The sequence below is a fragment of the Anomaloglossus baeobatrachus genome, chromosome 8 (genome assembly GCF_048569485.1).
Source record: "Anomaloglossus baeobatrachus isolate aAnoBae1 chromosome 8, aAnoBae1.hap1, whole genome shotgun sequence".
NCBI lineage: Eukaryota > Metazoa > Chordata > Amphibia > Anura > Aromobatidae > Anomaloglossus > Anomaloglossus baeobatrachus.
This window is the reverse complement of record NC_134360.1, coordinates 208,700,398-208,720,241: the sequence shown is the minus strand read 5'-3', so window position 1 is coordinate 208,720,241 and position 19,844 is coordinate 208,700,398. Positions and strand designations below refer to the sequence as shown.

Below are 19,844 nucleotides of genomic sequence, written 5' to 3'. Positions count from 1 at the left end.
TCTCCCAGAGCCGCTTAAGGGATGGTGAAGGAGACGGCATGTGGCTCCAGCCTCTGTACCCGCAATGGGTACTTCAACCTTAACAACACCGCCGACGTAGTGGGGTAAGAAGGGAAACATGCCGGGGGCCCCGTGGGGGCCCTCTTTTCTTCCAACCGACATAACTAAGTTGAGAATGCATGAGTGGATGTGTGCCTCCTTCCACACAAAGCATAAAACTGAGGAGCCCGTGATCCACGGGAGGGTGTATAGGCAGAGGGGAGGGGTTACACTTTTTAAAGTACTTTGTGTGGCCTCCGGAGGCAGAAGCTATACACCCAATTGTCTGGGTCTCCCAATGGAGCGACAAAGAAAACTCTAATTACTGTTTTTTTCAGCATTTTCTTTAATATGTTTTTACCTTATTTATGCATTTTTGGTTACATTTAATGCAGCCGTTTATATTTAATGCATTTTTTTGCAATGTAGAAATGCTGGGATTCTGCAATTAAATACACAATTGTGTTTATTATATTGATTTTTTTTCAGACTTCAAATAGAAGCTTATAGTGAAAAAAAATGCATAATGAAAAGCACAAGTTGAGCAGTGGGTATGAGTTTTTACACAATTACATCCACTTTGATTGAGCTGTTACACATTGCAGGTTTCATGCATAAAAAAAATGCAGTGGATAATACTGTTTACGGTACGCTACGGGGGAACAAGACCCATAGTGAAAATACTGTATATTGTTCCTCTGTAACATAATAAACTTGCTGCAGGTATAAAAATCCACAGCATGCTCCTACTTGTACACAAGATTTTCCTCCCAAGTGGGATTTTAAAAGACATATCTTGTATTTTTCTTTAAACTGCCACAACTTTTTCTGTGCTAAACTCATGCTGCAATTTGTGACAATTCTTCCCTGTCTGAACATGGCCTTAAAGAGGTTGGCCACTACTTTTACATTGGTGGCCTATCCTTAGGGGCCCTTTGCACACTACGACATCGCAAGCCGATGCTGCGATGCTGAGCGCGATAGTCTCATGTGATATCATGGTGATAGCTGCCGTAAAGCACATTATCGCTACGGCAGCTTCACATGCACTCACCTGCCCTGCGACGTCGCTCTGGCCGGCGACCCGCCTCCTTCCTAGGGGGGCAGGTCGTGCGGCGTCATAGCGACGTCACACGACAGGCGGCCAATAGAAGCGGAGGGGCGGAGATGAGCAGGACGTAAACATCCCGCCCACCTCCCTCCTTCCACATAGCCGGCCGGGACGCAGGTTGGAGATGTTCTTCGCTCCTGCGGCTTCACACACAGCGATGTGTGCTGCCACAGGAACAACATCGTAATATCGGTCTTTCCCAATTCATGGAAATGACCGATGCTACATCGATGATACGATTACGACGCTTTTGTGCTCGTTAATCGTATCAAAAATGCTTTACACACTACGATGTCGAGAGCAACGCCGGAAGTGCGTCTTTCGATTTGACCCGACCGACATCGCACCTGCGATGTTGTAGTGTGCAAAGGGCCCCTTAGAATAGATCATCAATGTCTGATCGGTCAGGGTCTAAAGTGTGCTTTACCCGCAACGACATTGCTAACGAGGTGTCGTTGGGGTCACGGAATTCGTGACGCACACCCGGCGTTGTTAGCGACGTCGTTGTTTGTGAAACGCACGAACGACTGTTAGCGATCAAAATTACTCACCTAATCGTTGACCGGTCATTCTAATCCCAATTATCGTTGCTGTTGCAGAACGCGGGTGTTCGTCGTTCCTGCGGCAGAACACATCGCTATGTGTGACACCGCAGGAACGAGGAACATCACCGCACCTGCGGCCGCCCGCAATGAAGAAGGAAGGAGGTGGGCGCAATGTTCTGCCCGCTCATCTCCGCCCCTCCGCTTCTTTTCGGCGGCCGCTTAGTAACGCCACTGTGACGCTGAACGAACCGCCCCCTTAGAAAGGAGGCGGTTCGCCGGCCACAGCGACGTCGCTAAGCAGGTAAGTGCGTGTGATGGGTGTAAGCGATATTGTGCGCCACAGGCAGCGATTTGCCCGTGACGCACAATTGGCGGGGGCAGGTTCTTTCACCAGCGACATCGCTAGCGATGTCGCTGTGTGTAAAGCCTGCTTAACATCTAGCACCCCTGCCGACTGCCTGATTTCTGCTGGTGCCAGCAGTAGGCGACCAGAAATGCTCATTTTCAGAGCTGACCCGTCTTCTGATAGCGGCCGTGGCCGGGTACTGCACATCTACCTCCACTTCTAATCAATAGGAAGCGGATGTGCAGTACACGGCCACTATCAGAAGACAGTGCAGCTCTGGAACTGAGCATTTCTGGCTGCCGCTGCCAGCAGTGTGCACAGCTGATCGGCAGGGCTGCCAGGTGTCGGACACCAACTGATGAGACATTGATGACCTATCCTAAGAACGGGACATCAATATAAACCCTTTTAATGTACATCCCGATTGTATAAACATTACCTCTCCAGAGCGCTCTCGGCAACAGATAGCAGACAGTTAGCAGGTGAATCCAACGCAGGACATCTTGACGAAACTGCAGAGGCCGGGGACAGTAAACCAGGACTTGATATGCTCTGGTTATTGGAGCACAGACTGTATAGCCCTGAAGTATAAACCAAGAAATATAGAAACTATCAATACATAGTAATATGTGAGGATAGGCTGCTACAGAAGGATGTATTGGCACAACATGGAGATCCCATATCTTCGGACCGTCTAAGTATTATCCTGATTTTACACTTGTGCATTGTAAGCACTGCAGAGGTTTAAATTGAAGTCTCTGGGCCCCAAAGCTAAATCTACATCAGGGTCTCCAGCTACAGTGCCTTGCAAAAAGATTCGGCCCCCTTGAATTTTTCAACCTTTTCCCACATTTCAGGCTTCAAACATAGATAGAAAGATACAAAATGTATTGTTCTGGTGAAGAATCAACAACAAGTGGGACACAATTGTGAAGTTGAACGAAATTTATTGCTTATTTTAAACTTTTTAAAAAATAAATAACTGAAAATTGGGGGCTCAATATTATTCGTCCCCTTTAAGTTAATACTTTGTAGCGCCACCTTTTGCTGCGATTACAGCACAAGTCGCTTGGGGTATGTGTCTATCAGTTTTGCACATCGAGAGACTGAAATTCTTGCCCATTCTTCCTTTGTAAACAGCTGGAGCTGAGTGAGGTTGGATGGAGAGCGTTTGTGAACAGCAGTTTTCAGCTCTTTCCACAGATTCTCAATTGGATTCAGGTCTGAACTTTGACTTGGCCATTCTAACACCTGGGTACGTTTACTTGTGAACCATTCCATTGTAGATTTTGCTTTATGTATGGGATCATTGTCTTGTTGGAAGACAAATCTCCGTTCCAGTCTCAGGTCTTTTGCAGACTCAAACAGGTTTTCTTCAAGAGTGATGGTGCTGTATTTGGCTCCATCCATCTTCCCATCAATTTTTAACCATCTTCCCTGTCCCTGCTGAAGAAAAGCATGCCCAAACCATGATGCTGCCACCACCATGTTTGACATTGGGGATGGTGTACTCAGGGTGATGAGCTGTGTTGCTTTTACGCCAAACATATCGTTTGGCATTGTGGCCAAATAGTTTGATTTTGGTTTCATGTGACCAGAGCACCTTCTTCCACATATTTGGTGTCTCCCAGGTGGCTTGTGGCAAACTTTAAACGACACTTTTATCGATATCTTTGAGAAATGGCTTTCTTCTTGCCACTCTTCCATAAAGGCAGATTTGTGCAATATACGACTGATTGTTGTCCTATGGACAGACTCTCCCACCTCAGCTGTAGATCTCTGCAGTTCATCCAGAGTGATCATGGGCCTCTTGGCTGCATCTCTGATCAGTCTTCTCTTTGTTTGAGATGAAAGTTTGGATGGACGGCCGGGTCTTGGTAGATTTGCAGTGGTATGATACTCCTTCCATTTCAATATGATCGCTTGCACAGTGCTCCATGGGATGTTTAAAGTTTTGGAAATCTTTTTGTAACTAAATCCAGCTTTAAACTTTTCCACAACAGTATCACGGACCTGCCTGTTGTGTTCCTTGGTCTTCATGATGCTCTGTGCTTGAAACAGAACACTGAGACTATCACAGAGCAGGTGCATTTATACAGAGACTTGATTACACACAGGGGGCTTATATTTATCATCATCAGTCATTTACAACAACATTGGATCATTCAGAGATCCTCAATGAACTTCTGGAGTGAGTTTGCTGTACAGAAAGTAAAGTAAACAAATAATATTGCACGCCCCAATTTTCAGTTATTTATTTTTAAAAAAAAAAGTTTAAAATAAGCAATACATTTCGTTCAACTTCACAATTGTGTCCCACTTGTTGTTGATTCTTCACCATAACATTAAAATTTTTATCTTTATGTTTGAAGCCTGAAATGTGGGAAAAGGTTGAAAAATTCAAGGGGGCCGAATTCGTTCGCAAGGCACTGTATAATATTTTATATACACTGCTCAAAAATTGTTGGGAAACACTTGCACATCACAATATAACCATGCATCATGCGTCAGTTTCTGTTCAGGGATATCAATCTGTCCAGTATTGGTAATTGTAATCAGAGTGCTGAAGTGGCAACTGCAAGTCAAATCCCAAAAAGGGAATTGATTTCTAGGTGGTGACCACAAGCAATTGCTATCTTCTTTAGTTTTGCTTTTTGATACTGTTCTTATCACTACTGATAACATGAGGTGGTACATGCAGCTCATTCAGGTTGGACAGGTAGACCAGCACACCCAAAATGATACATTCATATGTGCCGTCTCAAAAATGCTCGCTGTGTCTCCCAACGCAGTCTCAAGAGCTGCTAGCAGAAGCCATGGCACTAACTATTATATAAAGAGGTACATAGAAGGACATCAATCCAATAGCAGAACTGGTATCTGCTGCTTTGTGCAATGAGGATCTCTAACAGATCAATACAAAATAACCTCCAGAGGTCTGCTGGTATGCATTTTTCTGACCATATTGTCAAAACTAGACTCCATGAGAGTGGCATGGTGGCCTGATCTCCTGTAGTTGGACTTGTGCTCAGAGCCCAGCATGACGAAGCTCAATTGCCTTTCTAGGGGTCACTGGAGAGTGCCAGAATTGGCAGGTCCACCATTGATGCCAAGTTCTTCTCACAGAGCAGGTTTTCACTGCGCACATGTTACATACATGAGAGTCTCAAGACTTCATGGTGAACGTAATGCTGCCTTCAATATCATCCAGCAGGGCCGATTTGGCAATGGCTCAGTGATGGTCACTGGTGGCACATTCTTGGAGGGTCACAAATACCTACTTGTGATAGCCAACGACAATCTGACTGCTGTTAGGTATGGAAAATATTCCAGAAGATGCGCTAGTCCCCCACTGACTTATTATGCTCAATACTCAAGTTGCGCTCATCCTAGCGTCCAACTACTCTCAACGAATACTGAGCACCCAAGCATGGTAGTGCTCACTCATCACTAGTAAACACATCTTTTTATTTAGAGCCTGAGATTATGCTTATCAGCAAAATAAGCTAAAAATGTGGATACTACAAAAGTGCACAAACATCTGCCAATTCCAAAGTGAGAAGGGCCCCCACATAAATCTTCCCCTTTCCCGCCAAACCAGAAAAGAACCATGAGGGTAAGGTATTCCTGTCCTCCCCTCCATGAAACTTAGAGAGGGCTGGTTGTCCTCTCTGCATCCACCTCGGCTGCCACCCCAGTGGAAATAGCAGCTCAGTCTAGGTTGATTCTCATCCTGGAGAAGAACCTGAGGTTTGCAAAGGAAAGATAAACCTTCACCCTGTAGGCGGATAAGGAGAAAATCCATAACGGATCCTCAAAATAATCCTTAATAGGAGAATACATAGTGAACAAAGTGACACACACTGAAAATAATTAAAATAAATAATGGAGGTGAGAAATATAAAAATTCCCATTCTCATAAGGGTGTATGCTTACAATTATGAAAAGGAAGTGCTGTGTAGATGGGTCATGAAAAACACATAGGATCCCACACCCAGGTCACGTCTGCACCTTGGGCTCTCAAACTATTCAGCCAAGAGTATCTATCGTGGATATCTGGGCCACCTTATCAAATGATGATATGAGGCACTCAACGTACACCCCAAAGCTTTCACGCACTGTGCATTATATACATCTGCCCTAACTTAAACAGAGGCTATTCTTGAGCTTAGCCTAAAGGCTGAGATTTATTTCATAAACACGTCTTTCAGGGCTTTTGACCCTCATTAGTGCAAATCAGAAGGTCGAACGTTTTGTCTTGTAGGGAGCACCAAGTCGGCAAAAGGAAACTTCTGGGTCGTGGAATGCTCCCCTGGGAATTTATATATGCAAGTAGCCGTTTCACATAGCAACAGGTACTCTAAGGCCAGGGCCACACGGGGGACTACTGCGATCTTCGCATGACACTCGGCTCATGCTGGCAGCACAGCGGGAGCCGAGTGTCATGCGAGTGTCACTGCGACTAAGGTCTGATCTTGCGATCGGACCACGGCTGCAGGGGGCTGGCCGGCTCTGAGCAGGGGAGGGCCGGCTCTGTGCAGGGGAGGGAGGGATTTATCTTCCTCTCTCCTCTGTTGCCGGCTATTGCCATTCTCGCTCTGCACTCGCATTACACCGGTGTATGCGAGTGCAGTGCGATTTTTCTCTCGCCCCATAGACTTGAATGGGTGTGAGAGAAACAAGGATTGCATTGCACCCCCAGCATGCTGCGATTGTTTTCTCGGTCCGATTAGGGCTGAGAAAATAATCGCTCATGGGTACTGGCACACAGGCTAATATTGGTCTGAGTTTTATCGCATTCGCATTTATCTGATGTTTTATCGCATTCCACTCGCTCCGAATTTCATGCCGTGTGGCTTAGGCCTAATGCCTCCTATTGCAAGTAACAATCCTACTTTCAATAGGTATCACTAGAGTTTCAGGCTCCCCTGCATATTTAAAGAGGTTGTCCACTATATTTACATTGATGGGCTATCCTTAGGATAGGTCATCAATGTCTGATTGGCCTGCTCACCCACCGATCAGCTGTTCGCTGTGCCACCGGCAGCAGCAGGTAGCTGTAAAAGCTCAGTTCTGGAGCTGCTCCGTCTTTTGATAGCGAGTACTGTACATCCGTTTTCTATTGATTTGAAAGGGAGGCAGATGTTCAAATCCCCAGCTGCTATCAGGAGACGGGGCAGTTTCTGCCGCTTGCGTCTACCGCCGCCTGCACCGAGAACAGCTAATTGTCGGGTGTCGGACCCGGCTGATCAGACATTACAAGAAAATGCCATGGCAGATGACATGACCAGTGATGCCATAAATTCACCCTTGAATATTACCTGCTTAACCCAGCAGGAAGTACGCCGCCGCCTCGAAATCACTAAGGTTGACAAATCTCCGGGCCCGGATGGCATACACCCCAGAGTACTACAGGAATTGAGTTCTGTGATAGATAGACCATTATTTTTAATCTTCTTAGATTCCTTAATAACAGGGTCGGTACCGCAGGACTGGCGCATAGCAAATGTGGTGCCAATATTCAAAAAGGGGACAAAAACTGAGCCGGGAAATTATAGGCCGGTAAGTTTAACCTCTACGGTTGGTAAAATCCTTGAGGGTTTCTTGAGAGATGCTATACTGGAGTATCTCAAGAAAAATAACCTTATGACAGAGTATCAACATGGGTTTATGAGGGATCGATCCTGTCAAACTAATTTGATCAGCTTCTATGAAGAGGTAAGTTCAAGCCTGGACCAGGGAAATGCAGTGGATGTTGTGTATATGGACTTTTCAAAAGCTTTTGATACGGTGCCACACAAAAGGTTGGTACATAAAATGAGAATAATGGGGATAGGGGAAAATATGTGTAACTGGGTTAAAAACTGGCTCAGTGATAGGAAACAAAGGGTGGTTATTAATGGTACGTACTCGGACTGGGTCTCAGTTCATAGTGGGGTACCACAGGGGTCAGTATTGGGCCCGCTTCTTTTCAACATATTTATAAATGACCTTGTTGGGGGCATGCGGAGTAGAATTTCAATATTTGCAGATGATACTAAACTCTGCAGGGTAATCAATACAGAGGAGGATAATTTTATATTACAGGGAGATTTATGTAAATTGGAGGATTGGGCTGAGAAGTGGCAATTGAAGTTTAATGTAGATAAATGTAAGGTCATGCACTTGGGTAGAGGAAATAACATTTATGATTATGTACTTAATTGTAGAACACTGGGTAAAACAGACACAGAAAAAGACTTGGGTGTATGGGTGGATGGTAAACTTCACTTTAGTGGACAGTGTCAGGCAGCTGCTGCCAGGGCTAATAAAATAATGGGATGTATTAAAAGAGGTATAAGTGTTCATGAAAAAAATATAGTTCTACCTCTGTACAAGTCACTAGTGCGACCGCACGTAGAATACTGTGTACAATTCTGGTCACCGATATATAAGAAGGACATAGCTGAACTGGAGAGGGTGCAAAGAAGAGCGACCAAGATTATTAGAGGAATGGGGGGGCTGCAATACGAAGACAGGTTATTAAACTTGGGGTTATTTAGTCTGGAAAAACGAAGGCTTAGGGGAGATCTAATCACAATGTATAAATATATGAGGGGACAGTACAGAGACCTTTCCAAAGATCTATTTACACCTAGGCCTGCGACTGGAACACGGGGGCATCCGCTACGTCTTGAGGAAAGAAGGTTTAATCATAATCACAGACGAGGATTCTTTACTGTACGAGCAGTGAGACTATGGAACTCTCTGCCACATGATGTTGTAATGAGTGATTCACTACTAACATTTAAGCAGAGCCTGGATGCCTTTCTTGAAAAATTTAATATAACCAGTTATGTATATTAGATTTTATGACAGGGTATTGATCCAGGGAACTAGTCTGATTGCCGGATGTGGAGTCAGGAAGGAAATTTTTTCCCCATTGGAACTTGTTTGCCACATTGGGGTTTTTTGCCTTCCTCTGGATCAACATGTTAGGCTACGGGTTGAACTAGATGGACTTAGAGTCTCCCTTCAACCTTAAAAACTATGATACTATGATACTATGATACCTATGCTAAAGATAATTCATCAATATAAAAGCAGTGGACAACCTCTTTAAATTCTCATGGGAGCATTGCATGGACTATAAGCCTCCTTACCCCAACTTGGTGATTACCGCAAGGAAAAACTTTACGACTTTGACAATCTATATTCCATTTTTAATCTTGAATGAGTCATTGCGATTTGATGTGTGATCTAAATGTTCCCTTTTTTTTGAGCAGTGATTTCTTATGAGACAGAGGTATTTCTGACGTGTGATTTCTGCCTCTATGCCTCTTGTGCAACCCGTGGCTCTTCAGCTGTGTCAGCAGTATAACTCCCAGCATACTATTACATCTGCAGGCTGTGAGGAGTTGTAGTTATACAATATTTAGGCTACAGATGGGAGACCACTGTTGTAAGCAGTATATATATATATATATATATATATATATATATATATAATATATATAATATATATATATATATAATATATATAATATATATATATATATATATATATATATATAAAAGTTCCTTTTCCAGGAGGATTTTTTGGTAATTAGTAAATATCTGTACGGTGTCTGAAAACTCAATAAAAGAAAAACATTCTAGAAATTTCATTCCCAACTCGACTCTCGTCTCGGCAGAGTAATACTATGGCTTCTTTGAAATAAAATATAAATGACGTGATTTCATCTATAATAATGACCCTTATCCCAAGAAGAAACCTGCAGTCTACTGATTAGTTCTGACTCCTGGGGAATATAGGGTTAACTGACTTATTATTCCCAGGCTAGCCTGGTTATTTACCACTATGATTAATGGCTAGAAAACAAATGCTTATCCATCTGTATGTAATTAACTGTTTGGAGGCCGCCACATGGTCAGTGACGGACAATGTTCTGGCACATCATGTGACCGGCGTCTAACATACTGTAGGATTAGGATTATACCTGTCAGCATGTCACACGGTCTCGTGCCATTCATAATCTCATGTGTGATGGCTTTTGTCCATTTTCCGTCCAGTGTATGTTGCACCTGTGAAAAAAAAAACAGTTTGTAAATGATTTATCCCCAAACAGTAAAAAAAAATGGAATATTCAGCCTGGTACGCAAGTATTATGTCTTCCAATATCAATGTACTTTACTAATTGTTTATAATTGTCGTAGTTTAGTATGATTTACTCACCTATATAGCGCTATTAATTCCACAGCGCTTTACAGACGTGATCATCACTGTCTCCATTGGCGCTCACAATCTAAATTACCTATCAGTATGAAAAAAAAGCCCTAAAACTCCATATTATTGCCAGTCATATGACTAAAGCGGGCTTTACACGCTTCGACATCGCTAGCATCGGCTAGCGATGTCGAGCGCGATAGCACCCGCCCCCGTCGTACGTGCGATATTGTGTGATCGCTGCCGTAGCGAACATTATCGCTACGGCAGCGTCACACGCACATACCTGGTCAGCGACCTCACTCTGGCCGGCAAACCGCCTCCTTTCTAAGGGGGCGGGTTGTGCAGCGTCACAGCGACGTCACACGGCAGCCGTCCAATAGCAGAGGAGGGGCGGAGATGAGCGGGACGTAACATCCCGCCCACCTCCTTCCTTCCGCATTGCCGGTGGACGCAGGTAAGGAGATGTTCTTCGCTCCTGCGGTGTCACACATAGCGATATGTGATGCCACAGGAACGACGAACAACATCGCTAATAAACAAGCAACGATATTTGGTTTTAGGACGACCTCTCCAAAACCAACGATTTTTGCCTGTTTTGCGATCGTTTAAGATCGCTCGTACGTGGCACACACTGCGATGTCGCTAAGGACGCTGGATGTGCGTCACTAACGACGTGACCGCGACGATAAATCATTAGCGATGTCGCAGCGTGTAAAGCCCCCTTTAGGCCTCTATTTAAAATATTGTCTTCTTGAGAATTCCCATTTAAATAGACCCTTCATCTCACAGTAATAATTTCCCAATAAATACACAATTCATATTTATAGTAAATATTGGCCTCCTTTTGAATTCCTAGTATTATCCATGAATTTCTGAAAAAAGTAAAATAATGCTGTCAACAAATGAAAATGTGAGAACAGTTTTCTGTAGATTGGGCTGTGTAGCAACAGACAAGTAAAGGTGCCCATTGCCTCTTGTGATGTCACACCGGGGTGAGGGAATGCCCAGCGTATGGCACAACACAAAGGTAGTAGCAAAGAAGATGTAAAGGAAGACCCTGGTGATAGATAGAGGGAAGTGGGGTCACCTTCTAACACTCAGCTGAGACTGATCCCTGCACTTGCTAACGTCCCTAAACGGGTTCTTCCTCTGTGCACTTTCACATGGTTAGGCCCTCCTTGGCCATGAACTCACCCTGACTAGTGTGCAGGTCATTGAGAGACTAGTCTCACTACTACAATAGAACAAGGAAGGTAAGACAAATGGCTGGGGGAAAGACACAACATTCCTCCTCGATTTCTCCAGCAAGAAGCTCCACAGCTGCAACTGAAACAAACAGCTCAACTTCTACAGAAACAGGCTCTTTCAAAGTGGTCAGTATAGAAGATCTATAACTGGCATGGAGTGAAACCAGGAGTGGATAAATATAGCGGGAGGGAGTAATGATAAGATGCTGCAGCTGTGATAAAGGCTATGAATAATCTCATTAGGGAAAGGGTCTTTAACCCCTTCAACATCAAATGAAAGTAAATCCACTCCAATACAAGATGTAACATACGGATGCGACACATTCATCACCATTATAATTGGATCACAGAGCAGTGGAAGAAGGTAGCCTGGTCTGAGGAATCCTATTTTCTTTTACATCATATAGATAGCTGGATGCATGTACTTCACTTACCTGGGGAAGAGATGGTACTAGGATGCATCACAGCAAGTAGACAGGATGGAAAAGGCAATAAGATACTCTGGGCAGTGTTCTACTGGGAAATCTTGGCATTTATGTGGAAGTTACTATGACATGTACCACCTTCCAAAACATTCTACACACTAAGTTCCCAGCTTCATGGCAGCAGTATAATGCCCCTGCCACATTGTAAAAAATGTTCATGAACGGTTTGATGTACATGGCAAAATTCCTGTCTTACAAAATCCCAATTTGATCAAGCATCTGTGGGATGTGCTGGAAAAATAAGTTTGATCAATCTACTTCATATCTTATAGACTTTCAGCCACTGGAAGAATGAGATCAGAGTATGTGATTTAGGGTACGGTTTCACTTGCTTTTTCTACGGATGAGTGAAATCTGATAAAACATTGATCTGCACTCGCACCAGTGCAAAACTTTCAAGCAGTGTCCATCTGTGATTGATTTCTCCTGCCATATCGGTATTCGGAATGAATCGCAGCATACTGCGTTTGTCAGCGATTCTCGGCTCACGCACCTCCATACAAGTCTATAGGAGCGTGTGAAACATCGCACTGCACTTGCATGTCATCCGACTGCAGTGCGATGTACGCAGAGACCAGAGGCCGCGGAGGAGAGGAAGAAAGTGCTCCCCCCTCCTCCGCAGCTGTGACCTAATCGCAAGATCGCATCATAGTCACATGACCCTCGGCTGATGCTCACAGCAGAGGGTCATTAGGATATTGCTTCCGATGCTGTCACATCGGAAGCTATGCGCAAGTGAAACCGTACCCTTACTATGAAGCTTTAGTGACTCTATGACCAAATGACAACTCTAAGGGGTACTTTTCATGCAGCAACATCGCAAGCCATGCTGCGATGCCGAGGGCGATAGTCCCCGCCCCCGTCGCAGCTGCGATATCATTGTGATAGCTGCCGTAGCGAATATTATCGCTACGGCAGCTTCACATGCACTCACCTGCCCTGCGACGTCGCTCTGGCCGGCGACCCGCCTCCTTATTAAGGGGGCGGGTCGTGCGGCGTCACTGCGACGTCACACGGCAGGCGGCCAATAGGAGCGGAGGGGCAGAGATGAGAGGGATGTAAACATCCCGCCCACCTCCTTCCTTCCGCATATCTGACGGGAGCCGCGGTGACGCCGGTAGGAGATGTTCCTCGCTCCTGCGACTTCACACACAGCGATGTATGCTGCCGCAGGAGCGAGGAACAACATCGGACCGTCGCGTCAGCTACACCGATGATACGATTATGATGATTTTGCGCTTGTTAATCGTATCATCTAGGCTTTACACACTACGATGTTGAGAGCGACGCAGGAAGTGCGTCACTTTCGACATGACCCCACCGACATCGCACCTGCGATATCGTAGTGTGCAAGGTACCCCTTAGGTTATGTGCCCACGTGTGCATTTTTCATGCGTTTACGCAACGTTTTAAACTGCAGCGTAAACGCATGCGTTCTGCGTCCCCAGCAAAGTTTATGAGAATTTTGCAAAATCCATGCACACGTTGCGTTTTAAAACACTGCGTTTTGCATGCCAAATTTTTTACAAAATTGATGCGTTCTAAAAAGTAACATGTCACTTCTTTTGTGCATTTTGGATGCTTTTCCAACTCTGTCTTTGGTAAGAACAAGCATCTAGAACGCATGATTTCTGCATCCATTCCGCATTCAAAATACTTCCAAAACGCAGCTTTTCGGCAGCGTTTTGAAACGCAAATGCAGTGACAAAACGGTGCCGAATATTTGTCACGGCAGAACCCAGCGTGCGCACTCAGCCTAAAGCTTGTAAAAATGTTCTGTATAACTCTGCTACTTTGTGATCCCTTATCTAAGAGAATGAAGAAGTCAGATGTGCTTTGAAGAAAAGTTCATGACATTCATTGTAAGTAAAACATTTGAATTGGGATTGAGCCCAGGATAAAGACTGGACCCATAGTCTTTAAATTACAGGATAAAATGTTTTCATATCATAGCATTCTTTTAAAAAAAAATGAAGAATCTAAGACCTAGCCTAATTCAATTCTTTCACCCTTAATAATAATAATAATAATAATAATCTTTATTTCTATAGCGCCAACATATTCCGTAGCGCTTTACAATTCAGGAGGATCATATACAAACAAGTAACAGTTATAGAAATACAATATTTAGAGGGGAAAAAAAAATACAACCCTGCTCGTGAGAGCTTACAATCTACAATGAGATGGGGGGAGAGGCAAGGTTCAAGTGCTTATTTACAATGACAATCCAACCATCTCACGGAAATGGGGCTGGATAATGGTTTCCTGGACCAGTGGGCCCGAGCCTTGAGATGCCTTTGGGTGCCATGGAGTTTGATGTGGAGCTATGTTGTGAGAGGTTGTAGAGGGACTATGTGAATCGAATCTGATTAGGGAGTGTGATAGGCCGCCCTAAAAAGATGCGTCTTTAGGGTGCGTCTGAAGCTGAGTAAGTTGTGATTTGTCCTAACTTCTTGGGGTAGAGCGTTCCAGAGGGTTGGTGCAGCTCGGAAGAAGTCTTGGATCCGGGAGTGGGAGGTTCGAATTAGTGTGGATGTTAGTCGAAAGTCGCTTGCAGAGCGTAGAGAACGGGTGGACTGATAGACAGAGAGGAGGGTGGAGATGTAGGGGGGTGCTGCACTGTGGAGAGCTTTGTGGGTGAGAACAAGCAGTTTGAATTGGATCCTATGATATATGGGCAGCCAGTGCAATGACTGGCACAGAGCAGAGGCATCCGAGTAGCGGTTAGCCAGATAGGTGACCCGGGCTGCTGCATTAAGGATTGACTGTAGAGGAGAGAGTCTAGTTAGGGGGAGACCAATTAATAGAGAGTTACAGTAGTCCAAGCGAGAGTGGATCAGGGCCACGGTGAGGGTTTTTGTCGTTTCCATTGTGAGAAAGGGGCGGATTCTAGAGATGTTCTTGAGGTGCAAGCGGCAGGTGCGGGCAAGAGATTGTATGTGGGAGGTGAAGGAAAGATCAGTGTCAAGTATAACCCCCAGGCAGCGGGCTTGTGGCCTAGGACTTATCGTTGTGCCACACACAGAGAGGGAGATGTCAGGTTGAGGAAAGTTGGAAGATGGAGGGAAAAGAAGAAGTTCAGTTTTGGAAAGGTTAAGTTTCAGATAGAGAGCAGACATGACATTGCAAACTGCAGTCAGGCAGTCACTGGTGTTCTGTAGTACAGCGGGGGTGAGCTCAGGGGAGGAGGTGTATAGCTGTGTGTCATCAGCATAAAGATGGTACTGAAAGCCAAATCTGCTGATGGTCTGACCAATTGGGGCAGTGTAGAGGGAGAAAAGAAGAGGGCCAAGGACTGAGCCTTGAGGGACCCCAACAGTGAGAGGAAGAGGAGAAGATGTGGAGCCAGCAAATGATACACTGAATGAGCGGCCAGAAAGATAGGAAGAGAACCAGGAAAGAACAGTGTCCTTTAGGCCGATAGAGTGGAGCATAGAGAGAAGGAGATGGTGGTCAACAGTGTCAAAGGCAGCAGAAAGGTCAAGAAGAATAAGCAGAGAGTGGTCACCGTTACGTTTTGCTGTCAATAGGTCATTGGTCACTTTGACAAGGGCAGTTTCTGTTGAGTGTAAAGGGCGGAAGCCAGACTGTAAAGGATCTAGAAGAGAGTGAGAGGAGAGGTAGCGGGTGAGGCGAGAGTAGACCAGGCGCTCCAAGAGTTTAGAGATGAAGGAGAGATTGGAGACTGGTCTGTAGTTGCTTGTGCAGGACGGATCAAGAGAAGGTTTTTTTAATAATGGAGTAATGATAGAGTGTTTGAGGGAGGAGGGGAAGATACCCGAAGAGAGAGAGAGATTGAAGATTTTAGTTAGGTGAGTGGCGACAACCGGAGAGAGGGACTGGAGTAGAGGTGTGGGGAAGGGATCAGTAGGGCAAGTTGTAGGACGAGAGGAGGATAGGAGCCTGGAGACTTCCTCCTCTGTGACTGGGTCAAATGTGGAAAGTGAGCTGGATGGAATATGGGGAGGGATGGGATTCACAGGGCTTGGTGGCTGGGAGCTGATCTCTTGGCGGATGTTTTCTATTTTCTCTGTGAAATACGAGGCCAGGTCATCAGCATGAAGGGCTGTGACAGGGGTCTGTACTTTGGGACTGAGGAGGGAGTGAAAGGTGTCAAAGAGTTTTTTTGGATTGTTGGCAAGTGAGGAAACAAGGTTGGTGAAGTAGGTCTGTTTGGCGTTAAATCCCCGCTAAAACCTACAAATAAGTCAGCTTCAGACTTTCCCTCTATTTGGATGTGGTCGGGCACAACGCCAGCAGATGTTTTACATCTGGGCAGTTAATGCAAAAGGGATAAGAATGACAGACGGAGTAAAATGAAAGAGCAATAGGAAAAACATGAGTATCAGCAAGGAAATACCCACAATATGTGTGAGCCCAGCTCTGGAAATAGATAGTATTCAAGTATACACACATCTGTCTCTAAAGCCAAAACTACAACAACAACATGTACATTAGTGATTTTGATTCCTGAAGAAGGTGTTGTATAGACTCTGAAACGCGTTGAATAATAAAATCATGAAGATTAGTAATTACTTCTATCCACACGGCAGTGTGGGTTAACTCTGTCCTCTGCTCTACATACACCGATTCACCCTCTGGGTCTGCGGCAGCCAACGTGGTGACCAATTCTACTTTCTTGGTACCAAACAGGTGGCACACGGCAGTGAAACTCTATTCCCGCTAATTATATACGCCCATTGCCATCATTACACCGCCGGCATGCTGGGTAACATGTGACCCGGTGACGTCATATGCATGACGGCGGTGCATACATTGATGGCCGGCGCGGATTGAATACAAGCAGGAGGGTTTAGTGCATGTGCACACAATGGCAGCCATTTTTGAGAAGTCATATGGGGGCCGCCATCTTTGGAAAATATATCAAAATATTTATTGAAATGCATTAAAAGACATATATAACAAACATTACACATAATAGAGGTCACATAGAGTACAAAAGTATACCCCAAGAAGCGGGGGAACGACCAAATGAAAATGGTGATTTAAACTATATGTAGTGCAGGCCAGCAAATAACAAAGATGGCGGCCCCCATATGTCTGCTTTCATGGTAGTTGTGACCCTCAGAACTCCACCAGGTGAGTGTTTCCGTGCATTTTATTCTGGTTCCACCAGGATAAGACACTATCTGCGCATTTGTCTCTTCCAGAAATATTTTTTTTTTTTTTTCATGGATGAGAACAACGTAAAAAGTTTCAGCAGAGTTTTTGATCATTTCTCCTATCAATCAGTCCGTAAAAATTGGACAGCACAAGGATGGCATCTGAGCACTGTCCAATTTTTTTTCACGGATCCATAACATTGTTATTCTTAATCAGACACCCGTATCAATATCGCACAAGTGTTCGAGATTTTGTGCGGACCATTCACTCTTACAAAAAATGGGTATGTAAACAGCCCCATAGACTATCATAGGTACTAGTTATAGTTGTGAAAATCATGGGTAGTGCTCATTCGTAAAACTGACGTCTGAGTGAGCCCTGAAACAGTTGTTTCATAGTTTTTTTTAATTTTGAAGGTAGACTTAAAGGAATATCCCCATCTCCAAGATCCCATCCCAATATGTACAGTACTAGGTGTAATAATAAGAATATTAGCAAATACCTCCAATTAGAAATGTAGTATATTTCTCCTGATATAGCCATGTCTCTTACCTCATGTGCAGGCCATTGCAGCTTAGGTATCTATGGTTATGACCACGAGCAACAAACTGTCTCTATCTCAGTGGATGTAACCATGGATACCTAAGCTGCAATCCCCTGCACATGAGGTAAGAGAGAACTATACTACATATCTAATTGGCGATATTTGCTAATGTTATTATTACACCTACTACAAATTGGGATAGGAGCTTGGAGATAGGAATAACCCTTTAAGTCGATCGACTTCAACCTATAGTCTAACATGAGTCTGTAGGATCTACATGCTGCCCATGGGTTGGACAGCAAGCATCTTCTTACAGGTTGTCTTTAAATGTCCAACGACTCTAGTTCAAAACCCTAACCATGACCTACAAAGCCATCTACAGCCTGTCTCCTCCTTACATCTGTAGACCTAGTCTACTGGTACTTACCTGCACGTAACCTTCGATCCTCAGAAAGATCTCCTTTTCTACTCCCCTCTCATCTCCTCTTCTGACCACCGCATCCAAGATTTCTCCTGTGCCTCCCTCATACTCTGGAATGCTCTGCCACAACACAACAGACTCTCACCTACCTTGACAAGCTTCAAAAAGAACCTGAAGACCCACCTCTTCCGACAAGCCTACAACCTGCCGTAACCCTCAGTCTGATATAGCACCGCACAACCAGCTCTACCCTCGACTCCTGTACCCTCACCCATCCCTTGTAGACTGTGAGCCCTCGCGGGCAGGGTCCTCTATCCTCCTGTACCCGTCTGTGTCTTGTATTGTTTATGATTATTGTACTTGTCCCTATTATGTATACCCCTTTCACATGTAAAGCGCCGTGTAATAAATGGTGCTATAATAATAAATAATAATGCCTAAAAAAGGGAAAACCTTTATCCTTTGTGTCCACAATTAATTTTAGACGCTGTAGATTTTCGCTGCATCAAGAATGGAGCATCCTACACTTCCAGCTAAATAAATGAGATTTATACAGTTAGGTCCAGAAATATTTGGACAGTGACACAATTTTCGCGAGTTGGGCTCTGCATGCCACCACATTGGATTTGAAATGAAACCTCTACAACAGAATTCAAGTGAAGATTGTAACGTTTAATTTGAAGGTTTGAACAAAAATATCTGATAGAAATTGTAGGAATTGTACACATTTCTTTACAAACACTCCACATTTTAGGAGGTCAAAAGTAATTGGACAAATAAACCAAACCCAAACAAAATATTTTTATTTTCAATATTTTGTTGCGAATCCTTTGGAGGCAATCACTGCCTTAAGTCTGGAACCCATGGACATCACCAAACGCTGGGTTTCCTCCTTCTTAATGCTTTGCCAGGCCTTTACAGCCGCAGCCTTCAGGTCTTGCTTGTTTGTGGGTCTTTCCGTCTTAAGTCTGGATTTGAGCAAGTGAAATGCATGCTCAATTGGGTTAAGATCTGGTGATTGACTTGGCCATTGCAGAATGTTCCACTTTTTTGCACTCATGAACTCCTGGGTAGCTTTGGCTATATGCTTGGGGTCATTGTCCATCTGTACTATGAAGCGCCGTCCAATCAACTTTGCGGCATTTGGCTGAATCTGCGCTGAAAGTATATCCCTGTACACTTCAGAATTCATCCGGCTACTCTTGTCTGCTGTTATGTCATCAATAAACACAAGTGACCCAGTGCCATTGAAAGCCATGCATGCCCATGCCATCACGTTGCCTCCACCATGTTTTACAGAGGATGTGGTGTGCCTTGGATCATGTGCCGTTCCCTTTCTTCTCCAAACGTTTTTCTTCCCATCATTCTGGTACAGGTTGATCTTTGTCTCATCTGTCCATAGAATACTTTTCCAGAACTGAGCTGGCTTCATGAGGTGTTTTTTAGCAAATTTAACTCTGGCCTGTCTATTTTTGGAATTGATGAATGGTTTGCATCTAGATGTGAACCCTTTGTATTTACTTTCATGGAGTCTTCTCTTTACTGTTGACTTAGAGACAGATACACCTACTTCACTGAGAGTGTTCTGGACTTCAGTTGATATTGTGAACGGGTTCTTCTTCACCAAAGAAAGTATGCGGCGATCATCCACCACTGTTGTCATCCGTGGACGCCCAGGCCTTTTTGAGTTCCCAAGCTCACCAGTCAATTCCTTTTTTCTCAGAATGTACCCGACTGTTGATTTTGCTACTCCAAGCATGTCTGCTATCTCTC

At 44.4% G+C, this 19,844-nt stretch overlaps 1 protein-coding gene and 1 long non-coding RNA gene across 3 annotated transcripts in view; one reads left to right on the top strand and one right to left on the bottom strand.

Moving 5' to 3' along the window:
* LOC142248819 (uncharacterized) overlaps positions 1 to 19,844 on the top strand; it is a 144,474-nt gene that overhangs the window by 64,421 nt on the left and 60,209 nt on the right. The gene's annotated exons all lie outside the window — the stretch shown is intronic.
* The window catches only part of GLIS1 (GLIS family zinc finger 1), a 112,546-nt gene that overhangs the window by 33,437 nt on the left and 59,265 nt on the right, over positions 1 to 19,844 (bottom strand). The window contains exons 5-6 of the mRNA XM_075320129.1: positions 10,021 to 10,105; positions 2,481 to 2,622 (exon numbers count right to left, since the gene is read on the bottom strand). Of these exons, the coding sequence (XP_075176244.1) occupies positions 2,481 to 2,622; positions 10,021 to 10,105 (227 nt within the window). The remainder of the gene's footprint in view (positions 1 to 2,480; positions 2,623 to 10,020; positions 10,106 to 19,844) is intronic.